The sequence below is a fragment of the Helicoverpa armigera genome, chromosome 5 (genome assembly GCF_030705265.1).
Source record: "Helicoverpa armigera isolate CAAS_96S chromosome 5, ASM3070526v1, whole genome shotgun sequence".
NCBI classification, from domain to species: domain Eukaryota; kingdom Metazoa; phylum Arthropoda; class Insecta; order Lepidoptera; family Noctuidae; genus Helicoverpa; species Helicoverpa armigera.
Window position 1 is genome coordinate 10,917,068 of NC_087124.1, and position 22,518 is coordinate 10,939,585.

General features: G+C 35.5%; 1 protein-coding gene across 5 annotated transcripts in view; it reads left to right on the forward strand.

Moving 5' to 3' along the window:
* Window positions 1-22,518, forward strand: part of LOC110379065 (uncharacterized protein) — a 97,463-nt gene that overhangs the window by 12,559 nt on the left and 62,386 nt on the right. Inside the window, exon 1 of one of the 5 annotated variants that reach the window (XM_064034948.1) lies at window positions 3,383-3,524. The exons of 3 other annotated variants lie outside the window; for them this stretch is intronic. In XM_064034948.1, the coding sequence (XP_063891018.1) occupies window positions 3,479-3,524 (46 nt within the window). In that variant the 5' untranslated portion in view covers window positions 3,383-3,478. Of the gene's footprint in view, window positions 1-3,382; window positions 3,525-9,819; window positions 9,979-22,518 lie in introns of those variants that run through there. One more of the 5 variants, XM_049842540.2, reaches the window with a different exon arrangement.

Below are 22,518 nucleotides of genomic sequence, written 5' to 3' on the forward strand. Positions count from 1 at the left end.
GTTTCACACTCGCCCTGTGTGGGCCTGTAGGCCTGTAGCCTAAGTTTCTTAGGGATAATGTAGCTTCCCAAACTTAAAAGAATTTGTCAAATCGTTCAAGTAGTTGCGGAGCATTCTGGGTATAAAACCAAATGTTTCCTCTTTACTACATAGCTAGTATGTATATGTAGAAGAACAATATATTGCTGTTAAGACACAATTTTCAATGAAGTTATCCATTCATACGAAATCTATACGGCTTTAAACCGAATGGTATATTTTTGGCAAGAAGTACCCAACTAAAGCCGGTCGACGAAAATCTGGATCAGAATCAATTCAAATCGGATTAAACCGGTTCAGCATACGAAGCTACAAATTCCAAGGCATGAACAAGATACAATATTGGTACATTACTGCAATAACATGATCTTATATATAAAACTCTTATTAAACAACTGAAATGAATAGGTACTTTCTGCAAAAGTACCTACCTACCTACGATGAAATGTCGTGAGTATATTAACATGCACATACTATGTACATGATCTAGTACATCAGATATCACAGTTGTTTCACAAGACGGAAACAATGGCTGTCACATCAAAAACACATCAATTCTATTGGGAGACTCCCGCGCAACGAAAGCGCTGCTTTTACATAAACCATGTCACACACTAGAGCACTGCAATTGCCATTGTATGTACATTCGCCAATAGTTGACCACGATATCATGCATTTTGACAGGTCAATGACATAAAACTGCGTTTAACTATTAATAAGATCCGGAAGTTAGGGAAATACTACCTTTGTTTTTGATTCCTTTAAGAAAAGTGTACGTTATGCAATAATGCATTGTCATATGATTATTATGTAGCAGGTATGTAACTGAGAAAACATTTCCTACTTATATATTATGTTTGCCATATATATTTTTTATATCAATAAAAAATATATATGGCAATATAGCAATTGTTTACTATGATAGTTAGCGGCAACTGAGCGTAAACTTAAGGTGCGTTCAGGCTGGTATAAACGGCACACTTTCGACTAATTACAAAGCTAGAAACACACGTGGGCGAGCCTTTGTTCGAAATCGCGAATCGGCTCGGCCTATAAACGCGAAATAGTTCGAATTAGCGAATTAGCATGCGGTCGTGGAAAGTTCGCACACGTATGTTTACTTGTGTGGGCGAAACAATGCTTGAATTGTCTTCCGAAACAAACTCTATGTGCAAATTAGCACTACATGAAATGTTCTTAGAGTTGAAATATTTTACTTTATACAAGAAGTTGCTGTCATATTCATCACTTGCCGTCTTCCCACGGTTTCAACCGTGTTCTGTGGGCACTAGTGCCTGAGCCTGGTTAAAATATGGCATATATGTTACTCGGGAAGAGTGTAGCTTTCCAACAGTGAATTTTCAATTCGGTCCAGCTAATTTTGAGATTATCCATCACAAACAAAAATATTTTTTTTTCCTCTTCATTATGTTAGTATAGGTAATTTTCCTGAAATAGCCAAAGCAATAGTATAGTAAGATAGCTTGTATTAAGATTTAATACAATGAGTCATATAATGGATATGACTACTGCAATACAAGCATTTATCTGATGCAATTATTATAGTAATAATACCTATGCTTATTTACACGGATTTCCTGTGGATATTAGTTAAGCTTATTGTCGTTTTGATTGTACATATTTGTTTTCCAGCTAAATCCTTATAAATGGTTACCTAGCTAATATTCAAAACAAAGTTTAACCTTATTTGACATTAAACGATGAAAACGTGTTTATGTCTGGGATAAAATTATTTTGGAAAGAACTAAAAATACACAGAATAATTTAATATACTTAAGGTAACGGGTTTCTTCACGGTACAATAATGTTTGTCGTGCCCATTAGTCACGGTGAAACACAATTAATTTATTATTTCCTTTGCCACCCTAAAAATATATTCATAGACAAGAACTTGTATTCATAACGCTTCATTGATTTGATTTTATTTCCATTCGACACGAAAAGGCCAAAGATACCATTAATGTGGCCGTAGGCGTAGCAATAAATCTAGGAGATATTTTGCGCGTGCCAAACACTATGATAACATGTTACGTTGCAGTGGGTGGGGACCCTTATTTATTTGCGCGATTTTTTTTTATTAAAGAAGGTTTATTTGAAAAGTTTTAATACTTAAATATAGTTTAGTTTTTTATGATTACTGGCGATTGTAAACGATGATTAGGTAAGTTATTAAATATAAACAACTAGCTTTTGCCCGCAACTTCGTTCGCGTGGAATAGTGACTACCAGCAGATTTTTGATTTGACCAATAGATGGCGCTATATGTCCGGAATAATTTTATTTTTATTTTTTTTTGTAATAAAAACTATCCTATGTCCTTTCTCAAGTTTCAAACTATGTCTGTACCAAATTTCACACAAATCGGTTCATTAGTTTAGGCGTGAAGAAAAGACAGACAGACAGACAGAGTTACTTTCGCATTTATAATATTAGTTTGGATGACTTTAGAAAATAAATGAAGCCAGATTATACATAAGTCACCACAGAACAATGGCTTCTCAAGGGCATTACAACATAAGACTGGCGTTATGAATGTCAAACTTTTACATTTTGAATAACATGACGTCTTACTTAGGTACCATAAAATGTATTTATCACTAGCTGGTGCCCGCGACTTCGTCTGCACAGGTTTAGTATTTCGAACAATATGTTTACAAATTGTAGCCTATGTGTTATTCTGATCTATAAGCTATATTATTGTAAAGTTTCATTAAAATCCATTCAGTAGTTTTTGCGTGAAAGAGTAACAAACATCCATAGATCCATACATACAAACTTTCGCGTTTATAATAAGTAGGATTAGGTACTAGCTACAGCCAGCTTCAAAAGTAGCTGGACAAATCTAAAATTTCAAAACTTAGCAGTTTTGAACACTGTGACGTAGAGATCACTTATCTACCAGATATTCATCTGATTTATTTAAAATTTAGGATACCTACTTGAGCTTTGGCGTTTGTGTTCTTAAGAAATTATGACATTTTATGTTGTCAAGCACTTTTGAAAATGTTGTTTTTTTTTTCAGCTTCTTTTGACGCTAACCTTAATACCTACTATGTACACTCGGAATTTTAAAATTTTAGGTCATCATAAAAATATTTATCGCAAGTAATTATTAAACTTACCTTGAAATGCATTTTATTTAAATAAGAGCACGCGAAGCTTAAAGTTTTACAAATTCGCACAAAAAATGCTTTAGCATGAAAAGTTGTTTGCACTAACAATTATGATTTTGCTGCGATGTTTATCTTTACTTAAAACGTTTTAATTAATATCTTGCATCCCTAGGTCAGTGACTTCATAAATGAAACAAAAATTTCGGTAAAAAAACAAAAGTTTATCAAAATAAATGTGTGTGTAAACTAAAGTGCAAAAAAGTATAGATCTATGAAGCATTAAAGCAGCAGAGTATTGTAACAATATGGAAACTCCGGTGCCACTGATTTTAGTGAAGCCTACTAAAAATGGTAAGGAAATTAATAGTATATTTTTTCAGTAAAATATTACTCCGTTTCCGTTTATTGTTTAAAAATTTGCTTCCGCCCAGTGTGAAAGCGATGCTTATGCGAACCTTAATCTTCCCCATAATCGACTATGGTGATGTGTGCTACTATGACCTGAATGCAGATCTGCTCAACAAACTTGACCGGCTTCTCAATAATTGCATTCGATTCGTTTTTAATCTTTGCAAGTACGATCATGTGTCAGTGTATCGAACGCAGCTCAGATGGCTACCTATTAGGCAGCGTCGTGAGGTGAGGGCATTGACAACTCTTTTCTCTATTCTTCACACTCCTACTTCACCTTCTTATTTAACTTCTCATTTCAAATATCTTGGCTCACATCATGACAAAAATTTACGCTCTTTCAACAATCGCCTTCTACAATGTCCTACACATCGTTCTGATATCATACACTCTTCCTTCTTTGTAAAATCTATTCTTCTCTGGAATGAGTTACCTCTGGAGATCAGGATGGTAAATACCCGTCAAGGTGCGTACGGATTGCGCGTTCCTGTGTTACGCGTAGTTGGGAAGCACTGTCCACGCGTACATTGGATACGCGTACAGCTCCTGTACGGACCGCCGCGAACCTGTACGCGAGGTCAATCGATCCAGAGCGCTCCGCGAGCCCCAGCCATTCGCCATGACTCCGACAAGAACACGCGTGTTTATTCATTTTGCCGTCCAAATATAGCGTAGCCGGCCGCGTGCGTCCTCTTTGACGCGCGACCAAAAACCGACAGACGGTGGCTCGCGCTGCGAGTTGGCTCGCGCGGTACGCGTGCCCCAAGAGTGAACGCGTAGCTGCAGGTATGGACTAGGCGTTCCGGATACGCGTAAACTGAGTACGCGTACCAGGGTACGCGCAATCCGTACGCACCTTCACACCTTCAAACTCAAAGTTCGTGACCACTATCTTGGGAAATTGGCAGAAACATAAATAGTCAGTTTCAAATTAACTTTCTTAATATGTTATTAGTATTGTTTGTAGTGTACATATTTATATAGTTATATATATACATATATATTTATTATTAATTTATTTGTGTATTGTAATATATGTAGGTATATGTTTCACACTAGTTTTTCGGATTTGTTTGCACCTACCAACGCTTCCTCTCCGCCACCCAAAGGTAGACTGGTAGAGAACGCCTAAGGCGTTAAGTCCGCCATTGTACTATTTGTGCAAGAAGTATTTTAAATAAATAAATAAATAAAATAAATACTCCGTACATTTAGTAAGAGGTCAAGCCATCATGTGCGATGAACTCGCCAAAAAGCGTCGCGTCCGATATTTTACGCATTTAAGACTCTCTATGAACTTGTTTTTAGTAACATTACGTATTTGTGCTTGAATTTTTCACATGCTTGTCCTACAGGCAAGTTTTTAGATTGAAATTTCTTTCCTTTATGACATGGAGTATAAATATAGCCAAACATTGAAGCGTAGAAACGAACAGGACAAAAAAACGCATTCTTTCTTCACTTCCACTAATACAATATAAGCGTGTTAAAAAGGAAACCTAACAACTCTTAAATTACATAACTAAAGAAAAATAACAGTACAATATAAAACAATAGTATAATCCATACATCCGATCATAAAACTAAACCTATCAGTTGAAAGACTATAGGATGCTCATGCAAGATACAGTTTCTAAGTTCCCAAGCTCCCGGCATTGTGTGCGGTTTGCGTGACTGTTCCCATGGCAACCAGTAGATCCGAGATATACATCATTTTCTCTGTGTTATGCAAGAGAATGTCTCTTAACTATGAAACGTGTTCTTACTGATGTATGAAAAAGTAGTTTGTACACGCGTACTGAGAAAACTACTTCCCGTACCTGGATAAAAATAGCGCACGTGTTTTTTTTTCAAAATCCGTTCTGCAGTTTTTGTTTGGAACGGAGGAATAATCCATTAATTTCACTTCCAAACCTCTTTTTTATCATAAGAATCCTGACTTACATTTTATAGACTCGAGTTTAACGTGTATTTCGGTTCACAAATAATGTGCTATAGATGCCTACTTGGTTTCTGACGATTATTTTTTCAACTTCTGCACAATTAAATTGTCTCCAAGAGACAGTTTGTCTATACTAATATTATAAAGAGGAAAACTTTGTGTGTTTGTTTGGTTGTAATGAATAGGCTCAAAAACTACTGGACCGTTTTTAAAAATTCTTTCACCATTCGAAAGCTACATTATCCCCGAGTAACATAGGCTATATTTTATCCCGGTACGGGCAGTAGTTACCACGGGACGCGGGTGAAACCGCGGGAAAACGGCTAGTAATAAATATAAATGCAAGAATGACAATTAAGTTTGAGTCACTTTTACCTTTATGTAATTTCTATGACAGGTGCGTCGGCGCAGCTTAGCACGTATAGGTGTAACATATCGAATTCGAAACTGCATTTCGTGATAGACTATGAATTTCTATAGATAGAGAGAAAACTTTCTTTTTATTCGATTTTAGAAGTCTTGTTTTGGATGACTCTCCAAAATATCGATTGTCTGATTTTCGATTTAAGCTAGTATTTCTAGTTTTACCGAAGCGAAGCAAGAAGTAACAAAATATATATTTTTGAATGCCTATAATTCGTGAAATACATTTAATATAGATTTTATTCATAGCAACTTTTTACTGTAATTTCTCAAAAAAGTCAAGTTATCTTATTTTTTACTTTTCTTTCCCTGTCACCCACAACTTTGAAACTCTTATTTACCATAGAGCAATTTTCAAAATAATTAACTAGTGCTAAAACAAACATATCAATGAGCTATAAACGGCTGATCGACATGAGTGCATGTGAGTTATTTTAAGATAATCTAGCTTTCGCTCGTCTCCACTCGCCCGTGCTCCTAAGTAGGCTGACACATTTTTCTCCATTTCACAACGTCCTGGCGTTACGTGTGACGGAACGGATTTCTATCCTATCTATGGTAGGTTTTAGTTATTTTTTTAAGAAAGCTGCTTTTTCCGTTGTATTCTTTTTTAGGAATAAAGGTGGTGAATTTTTTTCTGTCTTAATTATTTAATGTGATGAATGTGACACTAACTAGGTTTTTTTTGCGACTAGTGTACCTAAATTAAAAGAAGAAGGTTCTTACATATTAGAACAGTTACCACGGTCGACCAAAAAGGCAGTCTAGTATACTTTTAATAAGACCACTAAATAGAACATAAAATTAAATCGCCAATTTGCTAAAAATATCAGTCTGAAAGTTTGCAAACAGATATGAATGAAAGTAGTATACGCGAAGTAATAAAACCAGATCCGAGAATTAAATTAACTTTGTTTATATTACCGTTCGCCTTGTAGAGGATATACATAGTATACGGTCTTAGACAATGTAAAGAACTGGATACGTCATTACCCTTTGCCAAAAGGTACGAGATCGCTCACTGCTCATAGTTGTATGTATGTGGGCCTCTATTTCAATCTTATATTTGACAACTAGAATTTGGCTGTTAAAATTGGCTTTAGAGTTTCTTCCACAATTTCTTCTTCCCAGCTGAAATACTTAAATAGGCACTGGTGAAGAGCGATTTTCAGTCTACTTTGAATAGATAACTTGTTACTTACGTATCTATTTTTATCTGTTCGATGTGATCGAAAATGCTTGAGGGAACTATTATTAGTGGTTGCGTCCATCTCTCACGCGTAATTTGGCAGACTTTTTCCGCATAGCAATTTGAGCTCATGACGGTTCCGGTTGGTTAAACTCTCTAAGTATACCTACTATAGTGTAGTATACTATACTAGTATTGTATGTGGTTTCTATGGCTTGCCATTTAAATCCTGAGTGTAGGCGGGCAAGTTATTGGTTTCTACTATAAAAAATATTGTGCCTGCTTCTATGGTTGGTAAATGAGGTACGAGATAGGATGGAATAATTTATATCAGCTATCTAGGGCCCATATTAAAAGCTCTGATTTGTATGGAACTAAATGATGTTGTGTGTTTGTCAGGATACGTGTGAAAATGCGTGTGCTAGATTAAAGTTGACTTATCTTCGTTAATAGGCAGGATTATTTACTTAACAAATCTTTTATGATAGTCCCCTCACTACTTACTTATAAAAATCTTTTATTACATAAAAAGCAGTAGGTACGCAATATATAAGAAATTGCCAAATCAAATGCCAACAAGAACAAATTCACTTTTGTTTTAAGAACAGTACATATCTGATGATATTTGTATTGCAATAAATCTTTGTTCTCCGTTGCTTAACTTACCAATCGATTGATTCGATAAGTTAGGAAACACGCCTAATGATGCGTTCACTGGCTTATGAATGCGTTACAAATTACTAATGTGCGATGAGCATTACACTTTCGTGAAAAACGGCGTGGTCGTTTTTTGTGGCTTGTAGTGTAATTCAAGAATGAAAATGGTGTTGAAGTTACAATATAGGTAGGTAAGGTTGGTTTCATTTTTGATTCTTAATGAATGCATCTCAAATTGATTAATTGGTATTAAATATGACCTTTTGGTTATTTGGTTATTTTGGTAGTCTCTACCCTAGACCTTATAAATTATAATGTCTAACATGATAGAGAGATGATGACATTAAAATCACTTGATAGATAAAGGGATCTTCTTACATCTTTCCCCGTTGCATTCTACTGCTATGACCACTTATCGCCTATTTCATATTAAAAAAAAAACACTAAGAAGTTTCTAATTCGTAGTTTTCATTAGCTGCATCTGAGAGCACCTTTTTAGCAAAGAAATGAAGTTGAACCAAAATAATTTTATTTTTACCTTTCTTATCATTTCATCGTCACTAAAAGACTGTTAATAACACAATGAAATAAATGTTTATTTGTTTGAAGCAAAAGCAAGCATATAATGTTAAGTTTAATGCCGCATTTAATTCAGAAAGTGTGTATGGCGGGAGAAAGTGGGGTCGTTGAACCCGTTGACATTACACGAATTATTGAGATTGCTCTTTTGTTGATGATGTTACATGTCTTATAAGATGTTAAATAATAAGCCATTGAGAGTACTTACGAATTTGAAATATTTGAATTTCTTTTGGCAATATTATAAAAGAAAAGACTAATGTCATCATCATCTGCCTAGCCTTTTCCAAACTGTGTTGGGGTCGGCTTCCAGGAAATATTTCACTGTTGGAAAGCTGCTAAAATAACAAAAGTTTATCCCGGTACGGGCAATAGTTCCGACTGGACGAGGGAAAACGGCTAAGCTGTGCAAAGACTGTTTTTTTTTTTTCAATTTAAAGAAGGGATTCGGTTAGGGATGCGCCTTCCCCATTAGTTGGTTTATCGAGTTACTATAAATGTATTTTTTCTCTCAATTTTATATCCTCTATGCTATGGCACTTCCGTATCATAATGAAGCAATAGAAACTGCATTTGTAACAAAAGTTAATTTTTCACATAAATTGATTGGTCAACATTAGAACACAATCTACGTTCATTACAACTCGTGATTACTCCCAATAATAACAGCGATGACAAAATAACTGATACAAAATAACAGGTATAAAGTAACTACGTGATCTGTGTCTGCGGTTATTTTGCAAGCGTTCGCGGAGTAACAGTTACGCGCCAGATACAAATAACTGTTCTTTTTTATTATTATTGTTAAAATAAATATTATTTTTTAAATGTAGATTTAAATAAAAAATAACTACTGTAAGGGTGTGCCTTTGAGTAAATGAGCAATTACACGATGCTACGAAATTGGAGTAGAACCCACTAATTAACTTATCAAAACAAAAAAAAATACTACTGTTGTAGTGTATTTGTAGGAACTCTATTATATTCCTTAATTGTTAACTCAATTTTCTAAATCATTCTATACACTTCTAATCGTTTCCTTAGTCCAGTTCTACAAAAAGTACAGCTGTTAATTAATTCAATGAAGTACGTATATTTTCTTATATCGTATTATGACAATGTACCTAATAAAATTGGTTAACAGTTCTTGCTTCCTAAAGTCATGTAATCAATACTTCTCTTTTAACACATAATAAAATAATTATTTCTCACGTTTTTGCTGTCAAGAAGCACGTGTTACGTGTATATTAAATAATAAATAGCTTACATAATCTGACATATGTATAACATACGAAATATTTACATAAGAACCATTAGTGTGGGGCGTCGGAACACTAGTATACAAACAGCGATCCTTGCTCTTGACATCGGTCACTCGCTACGCATATTAATAGACTAAAGTGATTCACAATTCACATCACTTTAGTTCAACCATATACTTTATGAGTCGAACGCGAGGTATGACTAGGAACGCGCGTCTTTTGTCTCCAAATCATAATTCGAAATATAAATTCAAAAATCGAATACGATGTAGGTTTTCGCGGGTTTTAGTGATGTGAAGTGCTGTGATTGGTGATGATAAATGTCTGGCCGGCGGAGATTAGGCAAGTCTTAGTTTAATTTGTTTTTAATATTGTAGACAATTATTCACTGGCAGCGTCCGATAGATAAAGGAAGTATCGTCTGTGACCTATACACGACGTGACTGTATGGTGCTTTGCCATTTGATTGTCCGTCTGTAACGAATGTGTTTATTGTTATTTGTTTGTTGCCAGCGCAAAATAAGTACAACTACATAAATATGTAAGACTTTTTATCTTCCTTGATACTGTATACTATTCTGACCACTAAAGGAACCTTTTCCTTTTTAGATGTAACAAGAAACGCAAGCGTACCTACTGTATAAAATATACTCATAATAATTATTTCTGAGTAATTAATTAACCTTAAACACACCTTTGTAGGCGATGCCGAAGTTTACATCCAAAACTTCCGGCTTAAAACCTTTTTGGTTCAACAAAAATTCCACACCGCTCACGCAAAATCATAAAAAGCGAGGATCGATTTAAAAAAATCGAATGGCTAATTCTTATCGATTATACAAAAACACAATCGTTATCTTAAAATGCAGTCGTGTTGTTATTATCCGTTCTAATCATAAAGCGGCCAGCATTGCCCGTCGGCATTCCTCGGATGCCGAGCGGTATCACGAATCAGTTGCCATTACATATAAGGAACCGGTTCTACATCCTTTGAGGCCGTGTCTTTGTTTGTATATTTTGTATGGAATACTTTTGCCGGTTTGTGAAAGCTCCTTTTTTTACATACCTTGGATGAGTACGGTGTTGTCTTTGCCTGAAGTACAACTGTCAAAGTGACATTTAGTCAAGATGGCGGGATCGGATTGGCGGGAAAGTGAAAGCTGTTTTGCAAAACGAATTCTAAAATAAACTATGAGTTAATTTTCCATATCAAGGGAGATGTTAATTTTAAAAGTTTACTATGAAGAACAGAACTGACCAGACCAGTCGGCATGTTGACCTAGACCGTTAAAAAGTTATGGCGAAACTTTCCTTGGGTAGAGCTCGCTTCGTGTGAGATGTAGGTGACAGTGCCGCTGCTTGTTTTGTAAATATATAGCAAATATGACAAAATGTATAGAAACTGTTTTAAGCAAAGCTTCACCCCATCTTGAGTTATTTTGGAACATCATTTCAGACGTAAAAGAAGTAAAAGAGCTTATTCGTATTCTTCACAATAAACTCAAATAACAAGAACAAACACCCATTCCCTTACCAAATAATTGTAAGCCAAATATTGGTTGCCAAGTGATAATAATTCAACCTCGAGTACAAAAGGAGTATGAAGTCGGCTTTGTGATCATCACGTAGTTTTAAACCTTGAATTTAAAGATGATTGTTTTGCATATAATATCGACAATAAGCTGAGAATAATAATGAAGAGATAGCCACTCGTGATCCCGTAGCTATTCCAAATTTACGATCACATATAACAATGGCTACCTAACAATTATCGATAATACAAGGAAGGTCCCAAAGATACCTAAAGAAAGAATACTTACTATGTAGTAGTCAATCACAATAAATTCAAAAGCATACTTCAATAGTATTTTGCTTCAAGTGACACAACTATCTTCGGAATAATACATGCTTATAGCCTAAAAGGATCATCTGACTAAAACTCAGAATCAGACCTGAGACCTGTTTTAAATTGTGACTTCAAAAATTTATACCTGTGTATGCGATGCAGTTCAAAATTTCGTGTCGAGGAACCGGCTGCAAGATTATCCCATTAAGGTCATCCAGCCAAATTTGGTGACGCACCACTAATAAGAACATTGTTTTCAAGACCACGACTTGTTGCCAAATTCGGGTCTTATCTTAAACAGAATAAAAATTAAACTAAGAACTTTTATAAGGATTTGACTCGGTCTTGTATTTTGATGAAAGAAGGTTCAGAAATATGCAAACTTTTTTGTAATGCCCTATGTCCAAGACAATGCTGGTTATCGCAACACACGATGGCGGTATGCAACTATATTCAGAGCACAAGTATACGCTTGTGGCCCATACTTCTTGCGGACCTCCTGACGGAACGCTCATACTTGGTTTCGAGTCGCTAACTCGCGCGATGTTCCGTAACGACAAAAACTTATACCAAAGAAACTTGATGATCCTTATGGATATTGTTTATGTCATCGACCACGTCCAACACTGCAATCTTGAAGTCTATGAATAAAATTGACATCTAATTTCAAAGGAAGCTTGAAAAGTTGCCAGTGAGTCCAATGACTGGTTCTTAGATGGTTACAACTTAATATTCATAAGCAATAGTCATAAACTCATAACAAATGCTCATTGAACCCGTTGACTGAGCGTTAGACGCGTTGACGTTCTAATGATAAATTATTCAAAGCGCGGCGATTTCTCAACGAATTCCTGAACGCAGCTGCAACCGTCATCCTTGATTGGTTGCGGCTAGCGTTCGATTTTCAAATCGTACCGCCTTTTTTGTCATGGCTGTTAGAGAGTTCCATGTACTTTAATTGCAGTGGAGTGATAAATGATATCGATTGCTCCGACAAAAACTACAATTCAACTTTTTATTGAAATTATTAGTCTGTCAGCGATGGACCATGGTGACATATTGAGTCAATTGTTAGTAAATCAAGAAGATTAATTTAATTTCATGGTCAAAACGTTTTATGAAATCAGTTATTAGATTCAATAAAATAACTACAACAACTACAAAGACGTCTGTGAACGAAACGCAAGCGCAACTTTGTCAGATTATGATTGATATTATTGGTAGCGAGAACAAACTTCCTGAGTGGTCCACAAACGCGGATGTGAACAGAAACACGCCTTTGTTCGTCAATTTGTTAACGAAATATGATCGTGCAGTCAATGGTGGCTAATTACGAAATTTTCCTTTGTAATATTATTGCTTATGCAGGAGAATTTCGACGTATATCGATATGACGTTGATTGATCGATAAATGTTTTTGTAATCGATGAAATTGCACATTTTGAAATGTTTTCTCGATTTGAGGAAGGAGGTTATAGTCATAATATTGTCTTGTTGATGAAAGGTGGTCTTAGGCGCTTTCTGATGAGTAGCGAATCGGAAATGGGAAACTCTTATAGACCTTGAATTCCATCTAGTTTGCAAATAATACTAATAAGACTTCATTGACTGTTTTAAACTTGTATGTAATTAATACCATAATTCCAATTTTGTTCCACACACGTACAAACTACACTTTCAAGTAACAACTCTACTGAACATCACATAGATAATTTATTACTAAGAAATAGTGGTTAAAGAAGCTCGTTAACACCCGGTCGTCATTAAACTGAAGTGGCATGGCGAATCGTATGGGAACTCGATGAACAAAATTAATAGCGGAGGTGCCATACTCATAGGGCTGCGGGATTGTTAGAAAAAGTTACCGCGGCCCTGGTACATAAAAGGCCTAGGAAGGAACATGATGTGTTTTAGTCAGTAAGAGTCTGACACTCCCTCACGCTGCTAACCCACAGCGGGAGGAGTTATTTGATGATTTCCCATAAAAAAGGTGACATACGGATAATCTCCTAAGAAAGTAGCCTTCTTTGGAACCCGCCCCTATTTATGTAATATCAAAAATCATTGACAGATGTCCTAAAGAACCCGAATACCTCGTTGGTTCACTCGCAACTGATCGTTTTGGTCATGCCCATTCTACGTATTTGACCTAAAAGAAGGCATCTGACCTACCTGCATTATGGCATCTCCGCTCATTTTTCCATACTCCGTGTATGGGAACTTGATGAGAACGTAGCTTGCAACAGCACAGCTTCTTAATTACTCTCATTTAATATAACTGCTAACAGTTGATTTATTGACTGGTTGTTTTTAATTGCTTTGAAGAGTTTAGGTTTTATATCACTGTTGTCTATGGAAGGAATTTGTACTTTTTTTGTCTATGACGCGAAATGCGCGCGAAAAAGTTGAAGCATGTTGAAAACAAATATGGCGTACCTACCTATGGTTTAAAAAGGCGGCAAAAAATCCTTTAATACTTATATATAAGCAATAAAATATCATATTGGCAATACATAGGTATAATAAGTCAACATTTGAAATGCAATTTCACTACAATAATACCTATTTATTGATTTATTTTTATTATTCGGCGAAATGCCTAAGTAATATTCCTAGAAGTCGAAAGTTCCTTATTTGATGTAACCGAAGCTTCGTAGAACATTTATGATTAGACTATTATTGAAATATTGCGAGACTGGTAAGGTTATCGAGAGGTCATATCGAGCACGCAACTCCGCATTTCCTAGTGTTGTAACTGCAGATTAGGGTTACACGTTGCACATCACTATGCCTTAATGGGAATTGGAACTTGTAAATGCATGTACCTGGTTACCGAGGTATAAAACTCTAGGTATTATAAACTCTTTTGGTTTGGGATAAAAAACATGTTAATTAAAAAACAAGGGGCTTCTCAATACTTTATACTGTTTTTTTTTTAATTCTATATTAACTATTTATTTGATGATTGATTAATCAGTAAATAAAGATGTAATAGTATGTTTTTTTTTTACATGAGATTTAATTAACACTATCAAATTCAATTCTGCAACAGTGACAAATAGTGTAAGAATCTTTTTTTTTAGTAGAAGAAAAGAATCAATAAAACAGAAGCCAGCATGAAGCTTCAAGTCAAAAAAACATTTTTAACTGAAATATTCACAATTTTATTTTTATTTCACAATATATTTTCATATATTTTTATTTTTTGTAATATTAACCCTATTACGCTCGAATTTTAAAATATGACGAAAGAAAAAGTAGTAATCAAGAATTTACAGCCAGTTATCAAATTACGTGTTAATTATTTCAATAACCGGTTATTACATCTTTCAATGAAATAATTTGAAACAATAAAACATTTCGTACATAATATGAAAATTGCGTTGGTTAAAATGCTCGGTAATAATCATAATAGTTGTAAATTAAAATAACATCAATCATATTGTATTGCATTTACGTGACATTTTCAATTTGAAACAATCTCTCTTTTAGCGATTAGTGTTTATTAAATAAATTGTTTATTGCAAATTGTTGTTAATCTTTGGCTATCAATTACATCAAAAGAGAAAACTGAAAGAGTTCATCAATAAGAGATGTACCTACTTCTAGATAGGTAACTAGGCGTTTTCCCGCGGTTTCTTGGGAACTACTGCTCGTACCAGGATCTATATGCTATTCGGGAAGAGTCCTTCCAACAGAGCAAAAATTTTTCTAATCAGTTTCTTACTTTCGGAGCCTTTACGGCACAAATATCAAACAGAAAAATGTTTCCTCTTTATTGTATTACACATTCATTTTATCGTATACAGCAACAATGGTACAGTTTCATAAATAGTTCAACGATTTATTGCCCGAATCGGTTCAGATCAAAACCACTAGCGTCACGAAACGGCTACAATTAAAATGGCTGACGTATTTCACGGACAACTTGCGCCTGCGCACCCGATTGACTTACTGATCGATTCAAGGTGAATACAATTCGACTGGATGCGATCCGCGTGATGGGAGATGCAAGAATGTATTTAAGATGTCATCCATACCTATTGCCACATAGTATGGAAATAAAATGAATTGAATATATTTTAGTAAATCTCCAATTCTGGTAGACAGATGTGTAAATATCTTCTTCTTGATCTGTTCTTAGGGGTTTATTATTGGTATTACATTTCGCGGTGCCATTCCTCTCTCTCTCTCTCTCTCTGTGATCCGCCATCTTTCTGACAACCCATCCATAGTTTCTTTGATCTGGCTCTCCTTCTCCATTCATATATCTACACAGAAGTCAAATTATGTGGATTAAAAAGATCATTTTTTCCTGGACCCAATTCAGTAGAGCTTGCAAGCGGAGACGTGGTCCGAAGTCAGAATCTAAACGATTTACACCATTCAAGTAAAGTGGGTGGTCTAGTCACGGTCGAGCCCACACAACGCCTCCCAGTTTTACACAATCATGAAATTCAACACACCATTTTTTCTCACAATGAAAAAATATCCTACTTTCCTCGTCGCTTGCTTAGTTAATGATCATAAACTTCATAACAAACAATTGTTCTAGCTTGCTCATTAACCCGTCGAACGCTGCTGGTTGCTCGAGAAAAAAACCATAACCTTTTGCGCTCGTTTGCGCTGTGTCGGGGTTGACGCGGTTACCGCAAACCGTAAGACCGCCGCCAACCGTGACCGTATAGCGGTTGCTCGCAGACCGGTAAAATAAGCACTGTTCAGACGATATTATATCATTCACTTGGCTACAGACTGATTTCGTGAACGAAAGAATGAACGCTTGATAACCATCAATTTATTCAATCACTCTGTGTTAACGCACGTCAATTCAATGCTAAAGTAGGTACTAGCATGTGCTGAATTTTTATGTCTTGATTTGAAAGGATTTTTTACGCTCTTTGTGTGGCGCACGTGCGCCGCATATTTGGTTTCTACTGGTTTTATTTTGCCGCGCTCAAATTATATGAAAGCATATCTTGCATTTCTTAACGAGTTAAACACAAAGAATGGCTATTATTCATGCTAATTTATTAGTCCAGTTCACTGTAAAAATAAAAGCTCGATTGTAAATCTAAAGACATGATTTATGGTTACACAGAACCTAATGTCAATAAAAAGCTGTAGGTACACGACCTCCTTGTCTAAAACTCAATTATCTATGGACATTGTTCACTTTCGATTTTCAAATTTAACACCATCCAATAGTGATTGATTTGTTCTGTGTTATGTAAACATTCATTGTTTTAACCGCCGGCGTTGGAGGGTTATGTCATGAAATGCAACACCTGCTTGAATGACTAATGAAAGTTTTTGTTTTTATTTTTTACGCGGAAAATTTACGTGGACATTGTTCTATTGACGGAAGTAGCCTAATAATCTGGTTTCAACTTAAAAGAAGGAAATTACGTCTTTTTTGCATAGAGAACTAAGAAACTATACCTATAAAATTAGGCGTGATACCATTTTATAACAAACCAAGCGAATTTTCAAATACCTAAGTTATGTTCTTATAATTAATTTTACTAACAAAACCGCTTTTACTAAGACGACATATTTTCAAAATTATAAATTAAAACTCACCGTTATTCCTAAATTTTTCAAATTAAAACTATGATTCAGCATTCTTCACAATACAAACATTCCACAATTGCATTCAAAATTTTAAATTTGGAATTCTTGCAACAAAAGGTGCGTTCCATCGTCTTTCAAACAAGGAAGCTATAAAACCTCTCACAACAAACTTTTTAATAAAATGAACGCGTCCATAATGTAGGTTAAGGGATATTTCGTAATAGTATTCTTGGCAAACGTAGTGGGTAAGAAAATTAGGGTTCTTTAGTTTGTTTAGAATACGATAAAAGAGAAATATATGTAGCTACTTTTCAATGAAAAACTACTTACATGAGAAGTTTTGAAGAGACCATCGGCTGTTTATAAGGCATACGATTGTTTTTCTTTTGTTTCCGCGTGGTGATCGGGCGAGATCTCGAGATTATCGGAGCATTTTTCTGAAAATGCAATGCCCATGGAATTACCTTTTTCTTTTTTTATCAAGCTACGCCCTTACAATAAATGGGTCTCTCTCTTTTTTGTTTGAAAATACATATTTCCAACGCACATCAAAATCTTTTGTTCCGCTTTGATCTCTCATGAAACCAAAATAACTAACATGTTATAAAACTTAATACTTTATGACAGTGCAGCCCAAAAACAATTCTAGCGGGCTATAATTAAAATCTATCTACGGAACCCGCCATAACTTTCGCGCCCATCACCATTTAATTTCTTATGTTTCGGATACACTTTTTACACACCGTGGAGTTTTAAATAACGTGTTGATGTGAGCAGCCATTTTGTTTGAGATAGTTGTTGTCTATGGCATCTAATTACGAAACTTTTTTAGACAATTTAATTGGTAGGTCCGTGTCTATGGTCGTTTTACATCTGTTATGTAGAAAAGTAATAATGTAAAAGATCTTAAACATTGTTTTTGTAATACAACAGATCTTATCAGTTGGAATTTTCACATGTCTTCTAATTTAGACATTTGATTATTTTGCACAGCTTCAACAGAAGCTTTAGGTGTAATTAACTAAATAATTACATAAAAAAGATGGTTAAAATCTTTATGATTTAATTTTGATGATAAATATTCAAAAAGTATCGTTGTCCTTCGGCCATAGCTTAACAGTAGGGACATTTCTATACATAATTAAAAAACTTGGGCCACCACTTAATTGGTCCTCTGTGCGTTTAAAATTTTGATTATAATGCCAAAAGTGGTTTTATAAAGCTCTTACACTTATCTATTCCTGCTTAGGAAGTATATAGCTATAATAATCCTTGGTGTCGTGCCAATTTTCTCAGCCGTTTCCTCGTAGGCACAGTTATTATAATAAAGTAACCACAACCATGTTTTGACTTCCTCTTTATTAAATGCTAAAAGGAATTTTGAACGGCTTTGTAAACACAAACTTAAAACAATAATTCAACGCTGGTCTTATTTATAACATTTTAAGATGGGAATTTTAAAGTATGTATGACGAAATTGACTATTGCTTTCGATTGGTAAAACTCTAAATGTCTCTGAGTGCGGGGCTTACCCCCGCCCATTTAATGATTACTTAAGTCACTCCTTAATGACAGATTCTCATAAAAATTCTGCGCTAAGGATCGGCTTTAGTAACCATTAAATGTCTCTGAGTGTGTCCATAACTTACTGACCCAAACTAATCTGTTTTTCTGTACTTTCCATGTACGTTCGAAAACTTTCCTACCTGGGTAGTACCTACAGTTGACTAGCTTTGCTAGTCTGAAGTTAGTTACAAATGACATAGTATACTTTGCAAGTGACCTACTGCCATGGAGCGAGGCTAACTTTAGATTAGTAAAGTTTATTGAGGACAACGCGTACTTAGTAAGCGCGACTTCCAATGGAAAATGTATCATTGTCTCTCTCAAACTTTTCCTATACAATTCAGTAAATACTTTGTGTATAAACTAAGTATCTACCATGGAAAACAAAATGATGAGCGGAGATGGCATTACTGCAAATCTCCTAAAAAAAGTAGCGTGCCAAGGTGTGGTGATGTTCAGAGAGCGAGGAACATTCTATCATATAGTTCCGCAAGCATAGTCCCCATTTTCTGTAAATTCTTCGAGATTCACTCGTATCTTCTTATTTATTTGTCCCAATAAATGTCCCAAGAAGACGCCTGACCTACCTGCCTTACGGCTTCTATGCTCATCTTTCCTTCCTCTGTGGTATCTATACACCCATAACTATCTATATTTTTTAACCCATCATGTTCCTTCTGAAACCCTTTATGTACCAGGGTCGCGGTAACTCTTTCGAACCATCCCGCAGGCAGGTAGGCTTTGGCCCTGGTAGGCCCACACTGGGGTTTGCTATCTACCTCAAAGGTGGAAGTATTACGTATTATCTTCACAGTTTGGATCGATCAGCTATGCAGGAACGTAATACGCGGACATCCGACTGATCCATATCCACGCGTTATTCAGCCATTGAACATTATGTTGTAATAGTAATAAATAACTTGTAATGCTTCCGTGTGGGATCTGCATAGATTATGTTGTTGTTTGTTTATGTAATCAGATTTGCATGTGGTTTTTAGATCTTACTGAGAAAGGCTATAAAGCTGAAGAGTTTGTTTGAACGCGCTATTATCGGACTACTGAACCAAATAGAAAGAATGCCCTTTTAATGAGGAAGGCTACTTTTTATCCTGGTTCGTGGAGTAGCTCCCACAGGACAAACCTTTGTGGAAACTGTGATAGTACGTAGGTAATTTAATAAAACGGTCTAATGTCACAGGCTTGAAATATAAATAGACAGGCATAAATATAAGTAGTTTCCAAAATAAATAGTTTTCATATCCGCATATAAAGTACTGTAGAGTACAGTAAGCTCACACTAACGAAAAATAGATTACGATGTCAGACATAATTTCACAGCAAATAAACGAGTAAAGTGGTTCTGATGTGAAAATAGTTAATTTAACGCTACGTTATTGAAATACTTCATGTAATGTATGCCAACAATTATTTGTGTTTGGATAGTGGACACTAATGTTTACATAGCTGAGTATTTTTTTTATCCTAGATTACCAGTATCTCTTAAAAAATATATTTTTGCTTTGGTTTTTTAATCTCGATATTCGCTGTTGAAGTACCAAAAAGTTTACCTACTCATGTATTTCTGTACATGTAAGTCGTTGCCCTATTCCAAAGATTCTTTGAGCTGCGCAAAAATCCTTTGTGCCTCACAGGTTTACCATATTTTTTTGAAATTCTTGGTTAGGCATAACGGATTGTCCTACGTCTGGTTACATATTAGTTCAGGTACTAGCGCTCATAGTACCAAGCACACGAATTTAGGTAAATAACACTTAGCTGTCCATCCATATTTCATTCGATAATTATAAGTTATAACCGATGATTTCTCCACACTAATACTGGACTAATATAATTCAAGTCTATAAAACCGCGGTATTTATCGTTAACGTAATCCGTCACACGTGAAGCTGCTCATTGAAGTAATTAGTGGCAGCCAGCGACACGGATTACATTCCTTCTGACCCTAATTACGACGGCTTTTGAGCAATTATTCAAGGTATATTCAAGAATATAACTAGCATTTTCTAATGGGAGACAGAGACACGATACATCGTAAGTCCCAGCTGTTCTTTGATCCATCTTTGCCAATCAAAAGCCAGAATGGCCAACCACCAGTCTTGCCAAGGGGTATCGGGTGAAGACGTTAGAAAGGTAGACGCTAAATTAAAGAGACTGGCACTTAGCTGCATCTGATTAGATTGGAAGCCGACTCTAACATACCAAATTGGGAACTGAGATTTGCATAATAATCTTCTAACCATTACAAAATGCATGTAAACTTTACTCATGATTGAACATACTCTTAGCTCAGAAAAGCGTATCAGTTTACAAATGAACATGTAGTTATAACCTTTTTACTTTCAACACGGCTCCATTGCAGATTCCCTTCGGAAATCACGAACCGTGACGTTTACCATATTATGCTCATACCTACTGAGTTTACAAACATCTGGCCAAACATTGTGGTACTGCAAGCCAGTCATAAAAGTTGGCTTTTGTTGGGACAAACATTGAACTTGGTATAATATGGAACAACTTTGGCGGGATTTTAATGGAAACAAGTTGTACATAGCTGGCGTAGAAGTTCTTAGTTCTTATAAAGGGGGACGCCATTGACTTACGTTGTCATGGCCTAAATAACGTCCACTGCTTTAGAAAGGCCAGCTTTTCCCCAAGATAGGGAAGACTTGCCCATACTCACATCGCACATGTGTGTTGGAGAGCGAATTGCACCACTTTCAGAGCGCATTGACTTTTAGCAAAGGAAAATCGTGAGCAAAGCTAAACTAGTAGGCTGAATGAAAACATAAATCCGCCTTAAGCAAGCCTGATAATTACAGCTCGTTCCTTCTCTGTATGAGAAGAGTGCCTGTGCCCTGCAGAGGCACGAATAATAAAGTCTGATTCAGTAACGTCAAGCCGCATGACTTTTGGATCCAACACTGGCCAACGTTGTTTGTCCAACATACAGCTTGGTAGTGAATATACTTAATGTATTGTGGGGTGTTCAGTGATCGTCACACATCCTGTTTGAGCTGTGAACTAATCATTGGACGAAGGTGCCGTCGAAGCGCATCGAAACCTGTTCCATATCATATCATTGTGCATTGTGAAGATAGAGTAGAAGTGCATTTTGATAATAATTCTTCATAACCTTATAATTCATGTATTAAAATATAAGTACATAAAGTACCCTTTTGGATCTACATTTGACCATTATTTGCCTCGATACATAATTTTTTTCGACGTGTTTTTGACTGGAAACTTAACTACTCCTTTCTTCACTACCTATTAATCCTAGTTGCACCATGGAACCTCTTCCCGGACTATAACCTAACTAGCCTAATAAAAGTAGCCTATACCTACTTATTTATGTTAATCTGGTGCATAGGTAATCTATACCATGGCTATACCCAAGTCTATTTAGGAATACTGAATAATTCGTTGACAAATGCATAAAAGGGTATTTTGCTGCAGTCGGATAACAACATGATTGACATGATAAAGCTAATCATATTTAAATCTAGATAAAGAAATCAGTATTGACGTCATCTAAGCCGATGATATATCGTAACCCAATCTTTTATATCTTTATGCAAATATGATTAATACGGAGAAAGTATATTTATAATAAACCAACAACGGATTTATTGATAAAAACACGTGATTGGATGATTGGCGCCTGAAAGATAATTATTATTTTGATATCCGCCTTTGTAATTACTACTTTACCCTTAAATTTTTTGTTTTTTGCACTTCTAAGCTTCTCTTTTGGACCCTATCAACATAGAACTAGAGTCAAAACTTTCAGTATAAACTGAAGCAGAACTATTTTTCGTTGTTTCCTGCTAAATAATTTGTTAGAAGGAGATAGAATGGGCAATCGTAAAAGGTTG